This window comes from Malaya genurostris, chromosome 2 (genome assembly GCF_030247185.1).
Source record: "Malaya genurostris strain Urasoe2022 chromosome 2, Malgen_1.1, whole genome shotgun sequence".
Lineage (NCBI taxonomy): Eukaryota > Metazoa > Arthropoda > Insecta > Diptera > Culicidae > Malaya > Malaya genurostris.
This window is the reverse complement of record NC_080571.1, coordinates 278,058,908-278,082,632: the sequence shown is the minus strand read 5'-3', so window position 1 is coordinate 278,082,632 and position 23,725 is coordinate 278,058,908. Positions and strand designations below refer to the sequence as shown.

The following is a 23,725-nucleotide window of genomic DNA, read 5'->3' as shown; positions in this document are numbered from 1 at the left end:
AAAATGGAAAAAGATATTTTAATGAAACTGTGTTGATGAAAGAGAGAAGGGAATTATCACACCACTAGGTGGATAAACAATAGGGTTTCTCAAATTCTAAAAGTTATGCACTTCAACCAGCATATGGAATCAATCAAAAAATAAAACAAAAAGCATTTAACGTAAAATGTAATCAATAGTTCCACCATGAATAGTTTGCTCACATTTAATTTAATTACGACTGAAGCTTCAGTTCAATTGCAAACAACTGCGAAATTGATATTTTGTGCTATAAAAATAATGAAGTTTGAAGCACAATTGCCGTGATAGCTTGCAACTAGTGACTTCCGCCGCTAGTCCCAGTTTAGACACTGTTTTTCACATTTTTCACACCAGTACCGTACATTTTTCTGCACTTCATCCTTCCACTTGAGCATAGAGTCGCATCAGCACGGATGTCAGGTGCTAGCGCACTCATCGTCCGTTGGATGACACAATTCGCCCACACGATGAACGCCGCAACGGCGTCGTCGTCGTCCGGAAAAAAAGCTTCTCTGCAATAGTTTATTCCATTAGTAAACGCCTGCCTGGCTGCTTGGCTACATAGCCGCAGGGGTTGCGTAACACCATTTGGCCTTCTCGGTCGTCCTCTAACCAGAACGTTCGCCAATGTTGCGTTCTTTTGGATTCCGGAATAGATTAAAAATGAATTTAATTCAAAGCCCCCCGGTCGGTCGAACCAGTAGAAGGGGAGTTTTTAAGCTGATAACGCGATAAATGAAAATCTTCCACCAACTTTACCTCCATTTGACTGATACCGCTGAATCAAAGTTGCTGGTAGAAGATTATTTCATAATCGTACGGGCGGGTTGGCGCAGAGTTACGCCGAGAAGTTTCCCGTTTTTTTTTTGTTACCGAGTGCAGCTGATTCATGACGCGGTAAATGCCCAATCTCATATAACACTTTTCTCCATCATTCGTTCTCGTTACAGGTTGCATCATGCTCTTTGAGGATCTCACATAAGCATCTCGATCAAAGTGAAAATGCATGCATACCGAGTTCGTCCTGGGGTACTAGTGTCCCCATAGACTGCCAAACGGTAACGACCGACGAATATCACGGAGCTGACATCCGCGTAGCCGACGAAAGCCGCTGTTCAACGAGATTCGAATTGAGATTACCATAAAACCGCCATCTAGTCATCTAGTCATTTTGTTTTGGTTCAACATTGAAAAATCACAAATCTATGCTCCAAGCAGGCTCAATCCGTGCGTAAAGATTTTTGCCGCTTCGCTGTCGTGCTTGGTATGTGTGTATTCCGCTCAAGAGCCCCCCGTGAATAGCAAATAAACTGTCAAGTGTTTATAACCGGGCGTGTGTATTCGTAGCGCAACTGTGGAAGTGAAACAATCTAACGGGCATATTTCGGGGCAGTTTTCCACCCACCGATAAAGGCAAAGTAGGTACCGGATCACGCTCCAGCTGGGAGGCGGCACTGGGCGAAGAAAAGAAGCTAGTGTTCGACGAGGCGAAATTCAGAGACGGACTGTCATCCACCTGCCTCCTCTGTGCTATACCGTAACAAGTGGAAAGAGTCTAATAAGCTAGTCGTCGATTGTGTTCCGTGAGAATCTTGCCAATCAGAAAGAAGTGTCCCGAAGATTTTTTAGTGTGTAGTTGTTAGCCTGGCTGCAAACGGAATATTGTTTAGCTGTGTTGCGAAAAAATCCCGCGGGAATCAATCAAATCACCATCGGATTCATCATGCCGGTGAATGCCATCGGGACCGAGCAGCTGAGTGGCATTGAGGAAGAATCGGACATCTACGAAGCATTTGCGCCCCATGTGGACACCACCAACATCTCAGTATTGACCGATACTCCGCCAGGTGAGTGCACTAAATATTGTGTTATTGCCGTTGTTTTTTTTTCTTCATCTCCCTTCTAAACTGGTCATGTGCCAATGGCTAATAAGGGGGCTTTGTGACCCACAACTGTCGGTGTTGGTTTTGATGTGATAACAGCGCTTGTCAATGTTTCTGTTCGAGTGGCCCCCGGTAATCAATACATCGAGTGCTGGTTGGTGGCTACTAACTTACCGACACTGTAGACACTGTTCTGCAGGCTATACCCGGCTATCGTCGAATGGTGGTTTAAGTGGGTAAGGCTTCACACTCTACGGAAGCTTGTATGCGTATCTGTACATGGTCGTGTTTGTTTTTTCAAGAGTTATTTCACCTTCAGCTGTTGCATTACGCGAAGCAAGTCGAACAGATATTTTAATCCTTATTTGGATCAAATGAATCGAAATTTGTATGCTGGATATTGATCGCCGCAGGAAATTGTTTTATGTAAGATTCAATATTATATGACTGGATAACTGCAAGTTCATTAACCTAATTATGAGGGTTTATAAGTCACCAGTTGCGGTTTCCAAGCGGCCTAGACCGTTAGCTGCGGTTCTAAAAATAAGCCTCCCAGCCACCCTGGTAGGGTTATGGTTTCCCATTTATCTCAGCGCCTTTAGCCATCTCATATTCGAAAACCAAAAGTTAGGGTGAGATCTACTGTCTTTGTTCGATAGATGGACTTTAATGGTGGGACGAAAATAGGTGCATTCGCTTCGAGTTTACGCGTCGCTATAACAGTAGTATTGTAGCATTTTCGAACAGCCTTTTTCTGCAATATGACATCCTGGAGGCGAAGCAAATATATTATTTTATCAAAATTCGTTGATTGAAAGTGGAATAATCGCCAAAATAATGTGACGACTTTACTAATGAGCCTTATATTAACCGCCTTAAATTAACCACCGAGCATGATCAGATTCGGCAGAATCATTTCAATCAAAAATTGCTCCATTGCACAGTGGTTCAAAAGCGCAATTTCACGCTCTTAATTGATAACTCATAGGATCGTGCTTTTTGAGGTACAGTATCTTCAGCAAAGTTGCTCAGAATGATAGACGCGATCTTTTGGCTAATTTTATTTATGTGATTAATCCCCCTAAAAGTGAGATAAACATTTTATTTTAGCTCAGAGCCAACATAGGGGCTAAGTCACTTCGACAAAGTTGTGCAGAAAGTTATTTCAAACAAGTTTGCTGAAGGTACTATTCCCGTAACTTGAGTGTAATTCAAGATATAATGTATTTTCTCAAAAGGGTGTCCAAAAACCAGTTATTGTAAGAAAACATATTTTCAATGATAAGGTTCATTGTATTTCAGATCAGATTTCAGTATATATTCATTACTATGGTACTTGCCACAAAATTTTATTTTTTTGTGCACATTGAAGTCTATAAATTGAATAGTTTAGTAACTGTTTTGTCACGACTTTCAAAAAAGTCATCATCAAATCGATTTAAGTTATGTCATCTTCTGGTAGAGAAAAGTATGATCAAAACTAATTTTTTGTTATTTGTATTTATTTTATGATAGCTGGCAATGTTCTTAACTAGCTTAAAGACTCTTAGCATCGTTCGACAGATTCTTCTTGGACTGTTTTGGCAATTCACGAATATTTGTAACCAAAGGATCCAATGAAACTAATTACCAATTCATGGGATCCCGATTCGTAATTGATCTGGATTGCTCGCGTGTATAATACTCCCGACATCTGTATAAAAGAAACTTCTTAATCATTATGAACAGTACAATATAGCAAGCGTTTATCGATCTCCATTTTAATTGATGAATAGAAGATATTTATCCACAGAGCTTTTTTATAGAAGAAACTTACCAAAAAATGACATAACGTAATTCGACATGATGATTGCCTTTTTTCAAAGTCGTGGCTTCTTATCACACTTTTAAAAAACGTCGGACAGTTACTTTTAAAAAACCGTCTGTAATTATTACTAAACTTTTCTATTTGTAGACTTCGATGTCCATAAAAATCTTTTATTGTAAGAGATTCCATGGTAACGAATATATACTGAAATCTGATCTGAAATACAATGAACCTTATCATTGAAAATGTCAAGGACAAGGATATTTGAAAAGAACATATCTCGCCTGCAGACGATCGCAGACGAGTATTTCAACCACGGTATGAAAGCTCTTTTGAAGTAGTTTAATATGTAAGCAGTCTCATCTGCACCTTCCTGCGCCTTTTGATAATAGACAAGTTAGAATTTTATTTAAAAAAACATGAAAAATTGTTCTATTTCATTAAACTGAAATGATAGCAGCATAGTATGTTCGAAAAAGTTGTGTAGTTTTTAAAGATGAAAAACTTTGTATAATATGAAAAACTCATAAATCGAAAATATATATGTTTTCTTACAATAACTGATTTTTGGACACCCTTTTGAGAAAATACATTATATCTTGAATTACACTCAAGTTACGGGAATAGTACCTTCAGCAAACTTGTTTGAAATAACTTTCTGCACAACTTTGTCGAAGTGACTTAGCCCCTATGTTGGCTCTGAGCTAAAATAAAATGTTTATCTCACTTTTAGGGGGATTAATCACATAAATAAAATTTGCCAAAAGATGGCGTCTATCATTCTGAGCAACTTTGCTGAAGATACTGTACCTCAAAAACCACGATCCTATAAGTTATCAATTAAGAGCGTGAAATTGCGCTTTTGAACCACTGTGCATTGATTGATGCCGTGGAAAACAACAAAAACAAGAGCTCCTAAGTTAAGGCGAATGACAAGGGGATCGGGTCATTTCACCGAAAGCCGTTTCGCCGAATGCCATTTCGCCGAAAGTCGTTGCGCCGAAAGGGTCATTTCGCCGAAAGGGTCATGTCTCCTGTATAACTGATGTGGCGCAACCACATAACCGAAGCCAAGATGGCTTGGCGGCAGGTTTCTTTGCTTTAGTTAGGTCCGAACGAGCGGTAGTGAGATCGGACATCATATGTACCAAAACGATGTGCCGTAGCCGCATTAGATATTTTTTTCATTTTCATTTAATAAACAGAAAATACCACATACATTTGCCAGGTATTTGGAAAATACCTATGCAATTGCTTTGATGCTTAGTGGCTAATAGTCAACAAGTTTTCTTAGGAACTCCGTTCATGAATCAATCTTTATTCAAGAGTATTCATTCAAGAATACAATTGTAGGTCAACAAAACGGACGTTAACGCTATCATCTTTCATTTGTCTTTATTTTAAATCAATTCCAATTATGATTTTAAGACGATTTCAGAATTCGGTGAAATGACTCTTTCGGCGAAATGGCTTTCGGCGAAATGTTATTCGGCGAAATGGCTTTCGGCGAAACGGTTTTCGGCGGAATGGCTTTCAGCGAAAAAACCCTGATCCATGACAAGGGCTACAAAAAACTAGAATAGGTGCACTATTCTTTACGTTTCGTCTTCGACTCGTCCGTGCAGAGCAGTTCAAATTTAATTTTTAATTTTAGATCGTTTTCGCTTGATGCCAAACCTAATCAAGTTTCCACCCTAACTGCTGTCAAACCGTTTGCTTGAAGCTAGTTTCGAACCTAGTTGCAACATCGTTGAACTGAAAATCGAGTCTGTTTCGAACCTGGTTTCTATATCAGGTTTGCTCAAATCCCCTTTTGCTAAGTGCGAAATCAACACAGTTTCGTGAAAAGTGTTTGTTTGATGAAACTACCCTGGGTCAGTTTCAGTTTTCTCAAGCGAAAACGACCTTAGTAAAAGTCACTCTCAAACGAAATATATTAGCTTTGCCATTAATTATGTGAACAAGGGGTCGATGCGTTTTAGTTTTGACGTGAATACGTCCTACTTTACTATGGGCGCCTTTTCAAAATTCACTTTGTAGAACAATGGGATGAGCTTAATCGTGAATATCTCTTGTTGTATTCGAGGTAGCAATATAATTTTTCTTCCATACCATCGAAATATGTTCAGCATTTTATGATCAAATTCTCAGTAGTATGGGATGACCTCAAATAGCTCAAAATTGCAGTTTTCCAAAACGTTTGGCATGAACATGAATTCAACCCAAGCCACAAAGCGTATTGAACAAAAACCAATACACCAAGGCTTCGTTTTACACGAGGGCTACGTGCCGTGTTAAAAAAATCGTGTAAATTAAAATTGTGTTAATTGCGGAAACCGTGATACGCGATTTGGAAACCGTCAAATTTGTGTGTTTTGTTCAAGTTAAAATATAACTGTTACTTCATAATAAAAACTAAAAAATATAACAACCAGCCTGAAGTTACGAAAATGGTCTTGTCATCCTTGATAAAACCCATTGGATGACAAGTTAAAATTAGAACACCCCGGGTTCACATTAGTTTTCAAAAGAACGATAATACGTTGATACAAATTATAAAGTTCGACTGAAGAAGTGCTGATAGCACCACCCATAAAAACTTTCACGACAAATAAAGCTTGAGAAAAAGTTCTTTTCAATTCCGAAGGCGCGATGTGTAGTAAACACTAACGATCTAAACAGTAATTTTTAACTAAACTGAGTGGAAAGACATGGGTATTGGATGAAGATCGACAGAATTGTAGGGAAAGAATCTATAGAGATGAATACTGATCAAATTAGAAAAGGTATTACTGTGTGTCATGGTGAAGCAACTCATTTCATCGGCGTAGATGATATTACTGCTAGAGGTATAAAATCTTTTACTGCTCGATATCATGAAGAGTTGAAGAGATTAGTATATCCGACTAGTTATTCAACTTTACGAAATCCTTGATGATATCAATAACGATGCTGAGAATATATGTCATACACCACAACTAAGCGAAGGAGACGTTGACGTGTAATTTACGACAGGTATTGAAGATCTGAAGATTGATTAATCATTTTATGGAACGACAGTCAATACTTCCATGAATTGTTGAACGAATGATTATTATTGTTAACTTTCAAACTTTAACTTCAATCGTTTTCTTGCAGACAACCTGTTCCATTTTTTTTTAATTTTCCCAAAAAAAATGATAGAGTACTTTTTTTTGTATATGGGTATACGCACCTAGCATAGATTTAGGGGTATTTTTTCGTCTTACAATTATCATTTCACTGCCAATAGAACGGTGAATAATTGAGTTGCTAATGGTGCTGTACTTCCAGAGTAAGGTTAGATTTACCATACTTTTCGACGCTTGTAACTAGGAGATTCGTAGATGGATTAATACTATTCAACAACTAATAAGTTCGAAAACATTTAACTTAAACGTGTATAGCAAAAGTACACTCTAAAAAAATTTGAATTTTACAGGTGACTTAATACCTCATACGATGTAATTCATAAAGACCTAACTTGTCAAATGACGGAAAATTTTATTTGTAATGACTTAATGTTAGATTAGCTTGAATTTTACTGGTTTCGACTGTAACTTGCGTTCTGCTAGCAGGCACGACTGTATAAATTTAAATGCACCTTTTACCAGCCAAGCAGATGCATGCTTCTGTGATTCAGTCGATTAACAGACGTACATGCGATCCAATGATTCTCGGTTCAAGTCGCGGTGGTTGCTATCAGTATTCTTTTTTTTATTTCAATGAATTTCATGTCATGGAGTCGTAGACATAATATTAAATGTTCTTCGACGTAAATTTGCGTGAACTGCGACGCTCCATTTATGTGCATTTAATAAGATGTAAAATCACAGGGTTTGTTTAGGTGTGTATGTATTATTCATAATAAGTGCTTTCAATAAATTGAATTTGAATGTGTATATCCGAGCACGTGAATTAGCTTGATGAGTGGATGTCAAAAATAACTTCAGTTTGTCGAAATTATTTAGAATTTAGATTTGACGAGTAGGTTTCGAAAACAATGTTGCACATATTCTTCGTGTAACTAATTCATTCATCTATCTTCGGCACGAATATTCTTCTATTACTTACGCCCGTCTCGAGCAACGTTGAACTATTCACTGCACGAAAGAGAGAAGGTTGAAAATGAATAAGCAATAATCCCGTAGAGATCCCGAATCTACTAAGAGGGGAGTGCTGGATATGGTTCATTACACACATAAGACTATGATACTAATAGAGGAAAAAAGGCCTCAATTTACTTGTTTCAAAAACAGCACGAACGATCGTCGCGAATTAGGTTTTGACAATGATCGCTACATGAATATTCGTTCCACATTCGCGTTAAGCCATTCTGGGGTATGTTCAATGCGAATAACAACTGCAAGGAATAGATTTTCATGCGAGCAACGAAGCAACGTCGGCTTCGTTCGCACCCGAATATACGGACAAGTTCGAATATCAGAGCGATTGTCGAACAAAGGCGAAGGGAAGCGAACGACGATCATTGGCGTTCGTTGCATTTTTGATATTCGAGCAACATTGTCCGAAAATTAACCTTTTAGGTAATTTCAAAGATCAAAGATGATACTATATTTGGAGCCGAATGTCGATATTGTTTCATATACATATGGGCATTTGGAAACGGGTTCGAGGATTCTAGGACGAGTAAGACGAATAGATGTCAAAAAGTAATTTTTTAAGCAATGTTCAAATAGAAGATAGCGTTTTCCGATTTGTCGATATTCTTTGAAAATCTCACATTAGGTTTGACTTAATCATTAGTAAATATTAGATATATCCCTTGGATTTCTTTAGTAAATTGCTAAATCTAATCTCCAGGCCCCAGTTTCATGAGCTAGTAAACCACTGTACAATTAACAACAAACGCAATAATATATTATAGTAATGGTAGAGGTCACGATTCTTGGAGTATTGTTCTTCACAGAGTATTTTTAGTGATTTTTAAAACAACTCTAGTTTACATGTTTATTATTTTGGATAGCACATGCGGTGCTATAAAAAATTATTTCTATTATTTACTACACTTTCGGTGTGTGTTATCATATTTTACATAGGACTCATTATTAGTATGTCTTTTATTTATCCCCAATTTCAATCTGTATTTTTTGTTCGCTGGAGTTGATATCGTGCTACATAAGGGCATAGTTTCATTTTCAATGAGCCAATGTTATTCGTATTCACGTCAATCCGATTGGGTCACTGTCATTGCCCATCCGTCTTTTTTTTGAGCCCCAAGCACCTATGCGTTTTGAAGTGATCAATATGGATAAAGTTTAATCCACCTAGTGGAGTAATGATGCCTTTCTTATACTATATAGTATTCCCTATATATTACTGTGGGATTCATCAAAATACTACACATTGAGACATTTAGAAAACAGTTTTGAAGATTTCTCTTGGATAATACGACTAAATTGGCATACTGCATATAAATTTAAGTTAGTGAAAATCGACCAATGATATATGAGAAAATAAAATATGCTTCATTGTAATGTTTTTGACGACTATTTTCCGTACTTCCGGAACCGAAAACTGGAATCCAGTATAGTGAAATTCGATTCATTCAACCATGATCCAATATAAAATACAAGTTGGAACAGTTTTGAGCCCAACTTAGAAGCTTTTTTGGTATCATTTTCTATGACGGAATGTAATTCTAGAACCAGAAGTTGGACTTGATTAGAATTCAGCAATTTTTTTGGGTCTGTCAATCCTCTTATTTAACTTTGGTTTTAAGAAACTTGGTCTTAGACTATCATGATCTGTAAACTAGAGAAATTTACTAGCCAATATTCATCACATAGTTACTAGTGAAAAACATACTTTTGAAATTGATATTTTTGCTACAAGCATCCTGTATGGCCAGAACCGGAAGTAGGATTATGAATAAAACTCGTGTTTTTTTATGATATCTTGAGACTTTTCAGTTGAATCTGAGATGGTGTAAATTACTTGAGCCATATCCGAGAGGAATGAGTGACATTTTTTTCATTTTTAACACATATCACCCTGTAATTTTGGAACCATATCCGGATGAAATTCAGAACTATAATTTAAATTCAACTAACATTTTAGAATTCAATCAATCACTGCCAATCAACAATGAATATCAAGCATATGAAAAATAGAAAAAGAATTGAATTGAGCCGAATTGAATATTTCTTCGCAGTCTAGTCATAACTGCACAGGACATTTGCCAGGCTCACCCTGAGATTCCAATGACTATACACTTCGAAAAAAAAATCCTGTGATTTCACATCCTATTCGATGCTCATAAATGGAAATTTGCGTGCAAGAACATTTAATATTATAATTAAAATAAAAAAAAATAACGATAGCGTCCGCCGCGACTTGAACCGAGAATTATTGGATCACAAAGTACGTCCATTAATCCACTGAGCCACAGAAGCACAGATCTGTTTGGGTGGTAAAAGGTGTATTAAAATTCATAGCGGCCCATCTGCTAACCGAATGCAAGTGACAGTCGAAACCAGTAAAATTCATATTAATCTAATATTAAGTATTTGCAAATGAAATTTGACAAATTAGGTCTTTAAGAATTACGTCGTATGAGAGATTAAGTTACTAGTAAAATTCAATTTTTGTGTGTGTAGAGATGGACAATTCGTTTGCATTAGCTCTTTCATGAAATAGGTTGGAATTTAACTCTTACAATTTTTTTATTATCGCAAGAGAGAGTGTCGCATATACTTGCTCCTAACAAAAAAATACAAACGCAAGCGCATTTCGGGAGCCTGTTTGGCCACGCTGTTGGGGATTCCGGTAGACTTAATGTATCGATTGGTAACAGTTGATGAACCCGGGATCCACTGTTATATATCGGAAAAATAATAACTACCCGACAATGTACTGAAGCCATGTTTCGATTTTTTTGTTGCTTTAAACAATCAGATTTTTTTATGCCAATAATCTTTTTTTTTTGCAATAAAATTTTTATTCTGGCCTTTTTGCGTAAAAGATTTACGTGGCCGATTGGCTTACATTTTTGTTACATAAAATTTTTTTTTGCTGTTAGATCTCGTTGTCACCTTTTTCTAGGGAGAGATGAGTTTCCATTTCCATCCAACGAGGATCGGGGGTCACTTCGTCCGCGGCTTATCTCATCATCCATGGCTTCATCGTCGGTGTTGTGTGTGATTTCCGTTTTCTTTTCGTTGTCCTTGTTGATCGTAGTCTTGGGCTCGTTGAGAGTTGCTGTAGATGCACCTTGTTGTACATTGGTTGCAGTTGCTGGTTGGTTGGAGGGTGAGTTGTTAACTGCAGCTGGTGTACTTTGTTCTATAGGGGATGATGATGGGTTCGTTGAAGGGGATGCTTCATTGTTGTTGGTGGCTGTCACAGGTGTACTGGGGTTGTTTGGGGTTGGTGTAAAGGAAGCACTGTTGTCCTTTGGTGTAGTTGTCTCCTTGTCCAGTTTATCACATGGCTTACCGTCGTGAACAGCTTTTTGTCAATATTGACATGTGGCCATCCGATTGTCATAGATAACAAGTGATTTGCACGGAATTCTTGTATCTTGACCGAAAATTACATAAGAAGGTATAGGCCTCTTCAAGTGTATGCGTAACTAACGTGCTCCATTTAGAATACCGGGGAAAAAAGTCTTCCACTTTTCTTTTTCGATAGAGAGAATCTCTCCGTATTGGGACATAGTTTTGCGAATATGACGGTGACGCTTGAGGGAATATCATGCACACGCACTTCTATAGCACTATCTTCCATATATACTTGAATGTTGTACTTAATGTTCTCGTGCTCCACATAGTGCACATTGTTATTGTCTTTTGCGAATTGAATTGCATCCACCTCTTTATAAAACTGGATGTAAACAACATTATTCGTTTTATTGCATTGAAGTAAGTGCACACATTTAATGTCAAGACCCATTTGCTCCTTAAGCAAACCTTCAAGTTCTCGTATCGAAGGTCGAATTTTGCACTGCCTGAAGTCAACAACAATTGTATTCTTTCGTGTCGGCGGTAGCCTTTGTTCGTTTGGTTCATTCATTTCGAGGTCGTTCTATTGTTCACTACACAATACTGTACTTGCATTCTTCCGTCCCGAATGTAAACGGTTTTGTTATATCGACTGACTTGGATGAAATGTGAAAGCGAACTGCCAATAATCTTAGAAATGCATGAAACGTCAAGATCTGGAATGATCTAATTTTTTTTTTTCAAATTGAAAATTTTCTAAGTGTCGGAGATTGGACTTGCATGAATTTCTAAGACAAAACAAGAAAACCGGATAACTTTAAAAATCCGCGTACCTTCGCAAATCCTCGTAAGAAAAAACCGCGTAACTTTGGAAACCTGTGTAAAAAAATTAGCGTAACTTCGGAAATCCGTGGAAAAAAACAGCGTAGCTTCGGGAATCCGTGTAAAAAAGCCGCATAATAAAACCGCGCAAAAAATGCCTCAGTGTAGTAGTTTTACAATAGTTGCGAAATCGGAAGAACTGCAACAGCATACAATAATTTTGCGCGATTACCTTGAAAATCCGAATCTTTCTAATCGTGTCATTGAAAGGAAGCTGGGAATTGCACAATCTATGGTATCTCGTGTTTTAAATCGGTCTAACAAACGTTTACCTTTTGGTCGGAAGTCTTTAAAGTGTAAACAAAGTTTGTGAAAGTTTGCAGATGATCACTTGAATGGGTGAATATTATCTTGTTATGCAATTATGTTAGTTAGACCGTATATTGATATACTAGTCATTAGCTAGTCATGATATTCAAAAAAAATTAACATTACCGCAGCAAAAGGGGCTCGCTATCTACAACCGTCAGTGAAGTGAATGTACTGTCTTCTGATAAATTTTTTAGGTGAAATCTATTATCTGATGTAATATTCTCTAGGGCTTATAAAATTCATTCGAAACAAACCCAATACAAGTTGCAGGAAGGAAGGCTAGTCACTGATAACCGCAACGAAAGAAGTATCAATCTTACACAATTCTCTTATATCAATCGAATGAATCACTGCATTGAAAAGAGAAATATCGACTTATTCACCTTTCAGAAATAGTTATTCGTTTTCCCCCAAGAATTACTCCAATGATTTGAACAATCAACAGTCATCGTTACAAACTTTGTCACAAGGGAATCCACCAATCGGAACGAACATTTCCCGAAGTAAGCTGAAGTCAACGCTAATTGCGACAAGAAATCCCCTCGCGGTTTGCCTAGATCATTGTTTAATGAAAGTAGATTCTGTGATTTTCGTGCTATGCATTGTCGCGGTTCTAGTTGCAAAAATATTCTACCAGATGTCACCTTGTACCCAACTGGAAGTCATCTCCATCTGTTGCACCCGAACCGAACTGATTATCAGTTGGCATGCACTATAAACAACCCGCTCAACTGTGTTGGTGCTAAGACTAGCAATTGAGTTGCGGCATTCAGAATGACAAAGCCGGTGACAGTGTGGGAACTGATTAGAGCCAATCAGTAGTGATGGGTAGCACACATATCGTTACAAAGTCGCTCTCGTGTTAGGGCGTGCGCCTGGTGTCAGCTGAGCAGCTGATTTGATCCACGTGACTCCGGCGACTTTGGTCGGACTCATCGCACATACATCACCGTACTTGTTCGGTAGTACTTGAGCGTGCGTTGATTGATCCACTGTCACTGTGTGTTATGCTGCAGTAGAATGTTTCATGAGGGCAGCCATGCTGACTACTAGATCTTGGTTGGGAGATAGCTCAACAACAAAAACGAACGGATGCAGTGCGAATCCGGAGCGCGTCTGGTTTTAGCTGGCTCCTGGTGGAAATTGATTGGAAGCTAGTCGTTGATAATAAAGAAAAACCAGATGAATCAGATGTTTCTAATTTGGGTTTGAGGTTAGCGCGCAATGTAAAATTCACGATTAAACCAAGGGCTTGTTCTGTAATTAATTGTTACAGGTTAGACGAAACTGCGCTTCAATCTTTTCTTCGATAATAGTTGGTTCTCAAAGTAAAGTAGAATCCTTTTCTAAGTCCTGTACACTTACGAATGGCAATCGAAGTCGGTTAAAACAAAATGTCCAGTTTTGTATTGGAATGTAACACCCTTATTTTGAATTTGAATGTTTTTACCTGATCTCATGTTCTGAAGGTTATTTTCTTCCTTGCCGCACCAAAAGATTTACTTGAGTTCGATACAATGGTCTTTTGGTGGCTACTCATACTCATATTTTGTGTGGGGGTCAATTTGCTCGTAGGGTAACAAAGTAAGGGCCGTTCTGTTTCGAAATAAATATAATTATAAATTACATTCTTTAAGTCCCTTTTCAGTTTCCGTCAAATATATTTCATTTTTTCTTATATTCTCCGTTCACTTTAAGCGTTTTTCGTTCGCTCTACCAACTTTTTTTTACCCTCTACATTGAAGCTCACCGCACGTGCCTGTGGCATCTAAGTTTTTCCATGATAATTGTTCTAGAAAGTAGTGCGTTTAAAGTGGGAAAATTTATGAGTCGGGACTCTAAACTTCAACCGACCGTCAGATCGCAATTTTTAGGTCTACCAGCGAAACTATTTCATTGGTTTGCGTAATGGAGCTTCCACAGTTGTTCATTGTTTTCGGAAATCATTACACATTTTCTCAACTCATTTCAACAGTTTCATAAACTAGTCATAACTCTCGATGAATTTCAATTGCTGAAAATGCTCTTGCACATAAACATACTTTTAGGGCGCGAAGTTTCCAACTGATGGAAGCTACGAGTATCACAGACATTGTTTGCTGTACGCACAGATAGACAAATGACTTTCGAATCAAAACAACAGCAGTACACGTACAGATATTCACAAGCTTATATATTCGACATTTTTTGCATAAGCCTCGTATAATCTTTTGTTTTTAAGAATATGATTCTCCAACTGAAATATTTGATGTTGTCATCTTCCGTAAAATACTGTGAACTTACTATTCACTACTCATTCTCAACAAACAAATTTATGGATTCTATAGAACTTTTATTAGGAAATGAAGTATCTACGCAATAAATTAGCAAGTGCTGGAAAGTTCGGTAATATTTGCTTTGCAACAATTCCATAAGAAAGAGATATACGGTCGCTCTACAGAAAAGAATTAGAATGGCTGGAACAACCGATTTTTGATAGGAGCTTCGGAGACCCCTACTGTTACATATCATTAGACTGTTGTCTGTCTGTGTACCTTTTACAGATTTTTCTCCGCACAATTTTATCGGAGATGGCTGTAGCGATTTAAATAAACTTACTCTCATTGGAAAACTACTATTGGGAAGTGAATCAAATTCGAAGATCAATTGACTATCGCTTCCATAGATATAAGGTATAAGTGACCGCATTTATTTTTTCCATTTTCCTCACAGTTGGCTGAGCCAATTTCAACAAGATTAGGTTCGTTCAAAAGCTTTTTTGGGTTGTAAAACAAGTTCGAATATTATTACTTCCGGTTCCGAAGACCTTATCATAAGAGACATAACTGACAAAAAGCATTTTTTCTCTCCACTTAATTTTATCTTGATGGCTCCACTGATTTTCACAACCTTAGGCTCGTTTGAAAGCTAATCTTGAGGTGTATTCAATTTCACGCACTCTAAATTACGATTTAAATGTTTGTTGCATCCGAAAATATTTTAAATGACGGTGTACAATATTGAACACACTTTACCCTATAACTCCGGAACCGGAAGTCGGATCCGGGTGAAATTCAGGAATTCCGTATGGGACCGGAAGACCTTTCATTTGAATCTAGGTTCGTGGAAATCGGTCAAACCGTCACTGAGAAAAGTGAGTGAGATCCATTTTGGTATATATGACCACTATTTCAGGTACTTCCGGAACCGGATACCGGGAACCAGGATAGCCGGAATCGGTTTGTTTAGTTGTCTACTGATAATGACTTTCGATTTGTGTAGTTTTAAGACCAGTTTAGAAATTTTTTTACGTTGTTTGTTTCGCCGGTTTAAGTGACGGTGTACAATATAGAACACACTTTACCCTATAATTCCGGAACCGGAAGTCGGATCCGGATGAAATTTAGGAATTCTGTATGGGACCACGAGACCTTTCATTTGAATCTAAGTTTGTCAAAATCTGTTCAGCCATCTCCGAGAAAACCTAGTGAGATAATTTGACACATACACACACATACACACACATACACACACACTTACACACACACACACACACACGCGCGGTTTTTCAAGTGATTGCATAACCTTTCTATATGAGAAAGGCAAAAATGTGCAAAAACGTCTTGAATGGGCAAAGGAGCAAAATGGTGTCGTGACCTTGGATTGATCCTCTCAGTCGCCCGATGCCAATCCAATTGAGAACGTTTGGGCTCAAATGGAAAACCGAACACACAATTTGAAACAGCTTGTTCACCGAATTCATAAATTTGGAGGTCGTTTTCAGAAGAATTCGCACAAAATCTCGCTCAAAGTATGCCTCGAAGGTGTCAAGCCATTATTAAATGCTGAAGAGGATTGGACTTACTATTAATGTATTTGCATGCAAGTTTTTGATCTAAAAAAAAACAATTTTCAAAAGTATTTTCATGTTGAGTCTTTTCATTTTCTCACAACAGCGGCCATGCTAACAGACTTTATTAACAGATTTTCTCGACGTGCAGAGCGCCGACTTTTTCTATTGTATCTACGATACGACAAAAGTTTAATGAAAAAAATCCCACATCTGTTTTATTATTGAAACTCGACACACAATGCACTCAGTTGTCTAATGTTTTATTAATCTGTAGATGTCTGCTTATTAGTATACTCGATACAGCCCTAATATGTTAGGGTTCAACTGCATTTAGATGTTTTTTTGGTGAAAACAAACCTTGAATTAATATCGGTTTTAAAAAAATGCATTGAAAGATCGTAGATTTGCACTAAAATTTGAAGGTGTAGACACGAAATAACCAAAAACTTCGGTAGAAAATAGCTTCCAGGTTGATGACAGTGAGTTTCCATTTAAAACTCAAATAACCAGTGGTTGATTCGTTTTAGGTCGGGTAACAGAAGAAACAACAAGCAGTTTTCTGCTGCTATGAGAATTGCAAGAAAAAACAATCAAAACGTTAGATGAGTACGAGTTTATTTGACAAATGACGCAAATATTGACAAACCTATCCCAGTACCAATTCGATTTTTAAGAACCTTCTATTTGTCTTAAGAAACGATGTTTCCCTTATCAGCAAGTCGCCTGGCAAGCGGTCTATTGAAAGCGGAAGGATGATAAAATGAGCTCATGTTCGTTCTGCTATAGGATTTTGAAATCGTTTTCCGTGTAAGCCGAAAAAGTTTTTTCCATTTGAAAAATTTCATCGATCAAATAGATAGCTACTCTTGAAAAAGCAACTATTCCAGTCCATATGTTTTTTCGAAAAAAAAAAATGTTTCAAACAGAATTCACTATTATCGTTCCAAAATAGCACCCCGTCTCAGCGTGAAATTCTGTATATTTTTTTTATTACGAGCAATGTGAAGAGTGAATGCTTACTCACGCCTCCTTGAGAATAATTTTCCTATCCAGTTCAACCGTTCAATTCCAGTTTTAAGCCGCCGGGCTCGGCTATATCCGGTATAGTTCCCTTTGACACTGGCTAAAGCGATTGCACAGTTTGCCAGAGGATTTAAACAAATTCAGTTTGACTTCCAGAATTGGCCATAAATTAGCAATATTTCCTCACTCCATGTAGCTCATAAACATAAACGTGTAGTTGAGTGCGATATTCTATCTGGCTCGTAGGAAAAATGGACCAACATCGTATCTAGTTGCTATTTATTTTATTCCGACGAGCACTCGGTAGTGAATTTATAGCAAATTCTATAAACCATGTACGAGAAAAATGTCGAAGTAATACCAGTATATCTCCATTTCACATTCTTTCGTGCTTCAATCCATGTAAAACTTCTCTGCGTTCTCTTCGATGTGCCTGCTGCGGTCGTAAAACTAACCATGTTGTCCCATATATTATTCAGGAAAGCTATTCGAAAAAAGAAAACATTATGTTAATATTATTAGGAAATACCAGGCGAAGCACAGTAAGGAAGTATTGTTAGTAAGGGGTACCAATATCACGTCACACAATCAGATTTGGTGCGGAAATCCCCATATTTTCTCATTACAGAGAATTGTGCTGCCGCTGGTTGCTTCTTCCGGTTAGGAATCATGGGGTGTAATTCGCCGTCATGAGATTGGATTTGGGTCAATCTTCCTTTAGCCTTCCATTTCCACCAGCGAGCCTAATATCATTATCATTTTTCCTATCTACTCTTTCCTTGGGTAATTGTTAGCATAGATGTATTTGCCGAACGCGATTGATGCGACGGAAATAATTCCGATACGATGCGATGAATATGGTAGAAATTGTTGAACCTAATAGTCCTATATTACCCAAATTGATCAATGACTCGAAATAGCACACTTCCTTAAGGGGAGCTTCTTCTGTAAGCGGGCTCATTTCGTTACTTCGGTTCAGTGTAAATGTTTTTTGTAAAAATATCGAGTTGTTCCTGAGATATGGTTGCGGAGGCATTCGCCCCGGGCGCATCGTTTTTTGGGGGCGGCAAAGTCGAGGGACCGTTGTTTTTTGCTCGCTAAACTGATGGTTACTTCGATGGACGGCGGCGAATCATTATTCGCCTCGGGTGGAAATTTTCCTAAATACGCCACTGCACCCGACAATTGGACAAGATAGTGGTAGCCATTATTGATAAAAATCCCAACCTTTTTGTGCGAAATGTGACTTGAAAAACAAAAGTCAAAATCATACGTTCAAAAAGTGCAACAGAGGCAAGGACTGAAGTCGTACAAAGTGAATGACAAGCAAAATTTCACTGCCAAAAAATAAGGCTTTCGAGAAGGACGTTCAACGACGGACCAGATGTTCACCTTGCGACAAATTCTCGATAAGTTTCGGGAGTACAACTTGCGGACTCAGCATCTGTTTGTAGATTCCAAAGCTGCGTACGACTCAGTGAAACGTAACGAATTGTGGCAGATCATGTTAGAACATGGCTTTCCGACAAGGCTAATTAAACTGATTCGTGCAACGCTCGATGGATCGAAATCAAGCGTCAAGATAGCTTGTACGACATCCGATGCTTTCGTGACGTTAGATGGATTGAAGCAGGGCGACGCACTCTCAAATCTATTGTTCAATATAGCGCTCGAAGGTGCCATACGAAGATCCAGCGTGCAAAGAAACGGTACCATCATCAATAAGTCTCACATGCTTCTTGGGTTTACGGACGACATTGATATAATTGGTGTGGATCGTAGAGATGTGGAAGAGGTTTTTGTGCCCTCCAAGAAAGAAGCTGCGAGAATAGGGTTGACGACTCTACCAAGACTAAGTACATGGTGGTTGGTAGAGAAAGAGGCAGCCCAAACTGTGTAGGATCCGACGTGGAGATAGATGGGGTACAATACGAGGTTGTTGACGAGTTCATATGTCTTGGGACACAAGTGACATGCGATAATGATATTAGCTGCGAGGAAAAAAAGCCGTGTTGCAGCTGTTAATAGGGCTTTCTACGGGCTCCGTAACCAGCTGAAGTCTCGTAGCTTGCACACACGCACCAAACTTGCTCTATACAAGTCGTTGATACTACCTGTTGTTCTATACGGCCATGAAGCATGGTCGGTGATGGAAACAGATGTTCGAGTACTCGGCGTATTTGAGAGAAAAATCCTGCGCTCAATACTCGGCGGCAAAGAAGAGAATGGAGAATGGCGCAGACGCATGAACCATGAGCTGTACCAAGTATGCGAAGATGCGAACATTGGAAGGCTTATAAAACACGGCAGACTACAGTGGGCTGGACATGTAGCAAGAATGCCGGAAGAGAGAATGTCCTACGTGATGTTCAGCAAAGAACCTGGGAGAGGTCGTCGACTACGGGGTAGACCTCGCACTCGCTGGCTATGCGCAATCGAAGAGGATGCACGCGCAGCGGGAGTACAGAGCGATTGGAAAACGGCGGCTCAAGATCGAGTATCCTGGAAATCTACAATTCGTTCGGTCATGTTCCGAAGACGGGATGTGCACCATTAAAGTAAAGTAGTAAGTAAGTTAAGGTATGCCGTTGCCGAGCATTTCCGAATAAAGAAGGAGTCCAGACTCCCGAAGAAATATTTGATTCAGCAGGCCATATGTAGGTGGGGACAAAAATCTAAAAGTTTAGTTTTTATCGGTACTATCAATAACGATGTGAACGAGAAAGAATGTTTGCGATAGCGGTTACTACCATTTATCGTAATTCACTACTCTATAGCTCTGTTTTGGTAGGACTCTTGTCATTATGAGAAATGTGTTCTGGAATGTTAGAAGGTCAATATTTGAGCAGATAAGATCCATTGTTAGTTTCTGAGATATCTCTGAAAAATCGAAGTGAATTCCACTTCTTATTTTTTGGGCTACCACTTCCGGAACTTTTGGTACCGGCAATCAATCAATAAATCTCCTACGTAAAAATACAATTGTTGTTGATTTCAGGCAGTGCAGAGTTCAATACAAAATACAATAACTTATAACTTTGCCTAAGGAACAAATGCTTTGAAGCTTTGCCGGGTAAATGTAAATTACTAACAAAGACCAAAGTACCAGCAAAAATATTTCTCTCATATCATGAGCTGTTATTTTTAAGCTGTCATTGCTACACTTGATATTTTCTACTTTCATTAAAGGTATCAAGAATTGTATAATAACTTTAACATTAATATTAGTTATTGCAACTACTTTAGTTATTAGTGAAATATATCAATTGAATTAATTAGCAATTTTATAAACAGCTTCAGAATTAGATGAAAGAAATGTTCATAATGTTATTCTATTCTAAATGTTAACACTACAGTTCCTTAAGAAATTTGTCTTCTATAAATTTTTTATCTTTGGTTTGATATTACAATGACAGAATTTGCTACTATGTTGTTATTCTTTTATGCAGATTTGATTATTATTTGTCTGTATTTTATCTCTTATGTCAAATAAAATAGAGCTAAGTCTTACCATTAAGGGCTGAGGCCAGTAGTTTGCGTATAAGCTTGAATCGACCACGTGTCTCGCTTTGCGTATTATATTTCTCTCCATGCTCTCTCGCATATGTGCAAAATGACTTTGACTAGAAAAGTTTCGATATTTTCGGTTACAAGTTTGACTACAACAATCGGTCGAATGGAATTGACATATATAAGCATAAAATGTTTCTCTATCCAATAAAGCTACCGCTTGTTTGGCAGCCTTGCTGAACCGATTCTATTTCTCTCTCATTTTTCGTTACCTTACCAGGAAACTGGAGCAGAAAAAATGGTGCGTGCATAGAAATCGACTTACCTTCACAAAAGTAACATTCACTTCATTTTTATTGCGACAACATATTTGTTTTTATGCACTAATCGCTTCTAAATTAAATTATCTGGATATTGTCAGGATAGATTTTTGATCCATGTTTTTAAAGGCGAGATATTCAATGAACAAGTTGAAAGACGACGTTTTCAGGTATGCAATTCTTCCTTTAGAAAAAAAGACTTTCTCGACATCTAAAGTCAATGAATCATTCGGAAATTTTCAAGAATAATCTGAACTAATTCTCTAAGAGATTGTCAGTTGGGTTTTTTTTTATATTCGATACCGTTTCTGAGAAAATCAGATTTGAAGCGTGTTAAATAGCCCTCTAAAACACCCTCAGACCTTAAGTTATTTGATTTTAAAAATGAAGCTTCCTATTGGTTTGTAAATCACTTCTGTCCGGGTTGCTCAAGGAACAACACTTTTGCTTCAATTGAACAAACCTAATAATGTTATATACATTCAATTCGCTAGGAAGCGGTAAGCACGGGAATCGTTGTCGGAGTTTAACAAAATTCAATAGTAGTAATTAGTCTACCTAATATACTACCTTCCATTTTAATGTAAGTTTGCTATAATCGGTCCGGACATTTCATTATTAGACGGACTTTCAACTGGATACTGGTAACAACCTGAAATAAGCGAATTTTCAAACATGATTTCGTAAACACAAACTTTTTCTCTTCATAAAGTTGTAGATTACATCAAATACAATCTATTGCGTATGAATACACATTGGACATCGCATTGTCCTCGAAGATATAGCTAAAATTCAAGGTTCTCGTTTATTTTTACTATGACTATCATAACAGTTCGGCTGAAAAGTTCGTATCGTTTAATAGAAACACACATTTTTTTTGGCAAAATTCGTTTTTATTATTCAACATAATTGCCATCAGAGGCGATACAGCGATTATAGAGATCTTCCAACTTTTCGATACCATTTTTGTAGTACGATTTGTCCTTTGCCTCGAAATAGGCCTCTGTTTTAGCGATTACCTCTTCATTGCTTCTAAATTTTTTACCAGCGAGCATTCTTTTGAGGTCAATTCGTTCAATTTCAGCATGGTTTTCATCGACTTGTGACACGGTGCATTGTCTTGATGAAACAAAACTTTTTTCTTCTTCAAATGAGGTCGTTTTTTTGAAATTTCGTCCTTCAAACGCTCTAATAACGCTATATAATAGTCACTGTTGATGATTTTTCCCTTTTCAAGGTAGTCGATGAAAATTATACCATGCGAATCCCAAAATACAGACGCCATAACCTTACCGGCCGATTGTTGAGTCTTTCCACGCTTTGGGTTCGGTTCATCGCGTGCAGTCCACTCAGCTGACTGTCGATTGGACTCCGGAGTGAAGTGATGGAGCCATGTTTCGTCCATTGTTATATATCGACGAAAAAAATCGGTTTTATTTCGATATAACAGCTCCAAACACTGCTCAGAATCATCAATTCGTTGTTATTTTTGATCGATTGTGAGCTCACGCTGCACCCATTTTGCACAAAGCTTTCTCATATCCAAATATTCGTGAATAATATGTCCAACACGTTCCTTTGATATCTTTAGGGTGTCAGCTATCTCGATCAACTTCACTTTACGGTCATTGAAAATCATTTTGTGGATTTTTTTCACGTTTTCATCGGTAACAGCCTCTTTTGGACGTCCACTGCGTTCATCGGCTTCGGTGCTCATATGACCAGTACGAAATTTTGCAAACCACTTACGAATTGTTGCTTCGCCCGGTGCAGAGTCTGGATAACACTCATCAAGCCATTTTTGGTATCGGCGGCACTTTTTTTCATCAAAAAGTAGTGTTTCATCAACACACGAAATTCCTTTTTTCCATTTTTTTTCACAATAACAAAAGTAGCTTCATTCAAAATGCAATATCTCACAAACTAATAATCAGACAGCTGTCAAATTTATACACGTATCTTTTGAAGGTTGGTACTAACTGAAAATGGTATGGATTAAATTCTAGTGGCGCCCTCTCATAGAAACGATACGAACTTTTCAGCCGATCTGTTAGACGTATTTTGATCAGAGCTGTTAGCGGACAAATGTAATAATAAAAAGACTTAGCATTTCAATTTGTGGTCGTTTCCTGAACTTCAAGTTTATCTCGCCGAAAAAAATATAAAAGCCGAAAATTTCGAATCAAAATTAAACTTATGTGATGTAACGTTTTGGTAAATTCTCCCTCCCCCATTACAACATTATTGAAATTCTCGTCGCCCCTTAAAGTGTGGCATAATTTGTGGATGACGTCCTTATGAAGCATTTTACTGAGGTCATTCTTCATAAATCACTTAGGTAAAAACTTTACGATTTTGAATTCATCGTGATTCTTAAACTTTTGTAGATTTGTATTTATTAATTTGCCTAAAAACTTCTGCAAAAAGATTTCAGTACCTTTGCACTTCTTGAGAACGCCAAATATACCGGTAGGATTTCAGTGACAAAAACATGTAGTATCTTTGGGGCCAATTATTCTCAATCAGTTTTATGACCAGGTAAATTGGATAAGCGTAGCCGTGTGTGACACACGAATAGCTGCCATTGAAGAAGGCGCGCTGTGTGTTCACTCAAACATGGACGCTCGTTGTTCAAACTACAACGGCTTGTAAAC

At 37.8% G+C, this 23,725-nt stretch overlaps 1 protein-coding gene across 1 annotated transcript in view; it reads left to right on the top strand.

The window, feature by feature from the left end:
- Positions 1-23,725, top strand: part of LOC131430228 (GTPase-activating protein skywalker) — a 184,636-nt gene that overhangs the window by 54,530 nt on the left and 106,381 nt on the right. The window contains exon 2 of the mRNA XM_058595002.1: positions 972-1,868. Within this exon, the coding sequence (XP_058450985.1) occupies positions 1,745-1,868 (124 nt within the window). The 5' untranslated portion in view covers positions 972-1,744. The remainder of the gene's footprint in view (positions 1-971; positions 1,869-23,725) is intronic.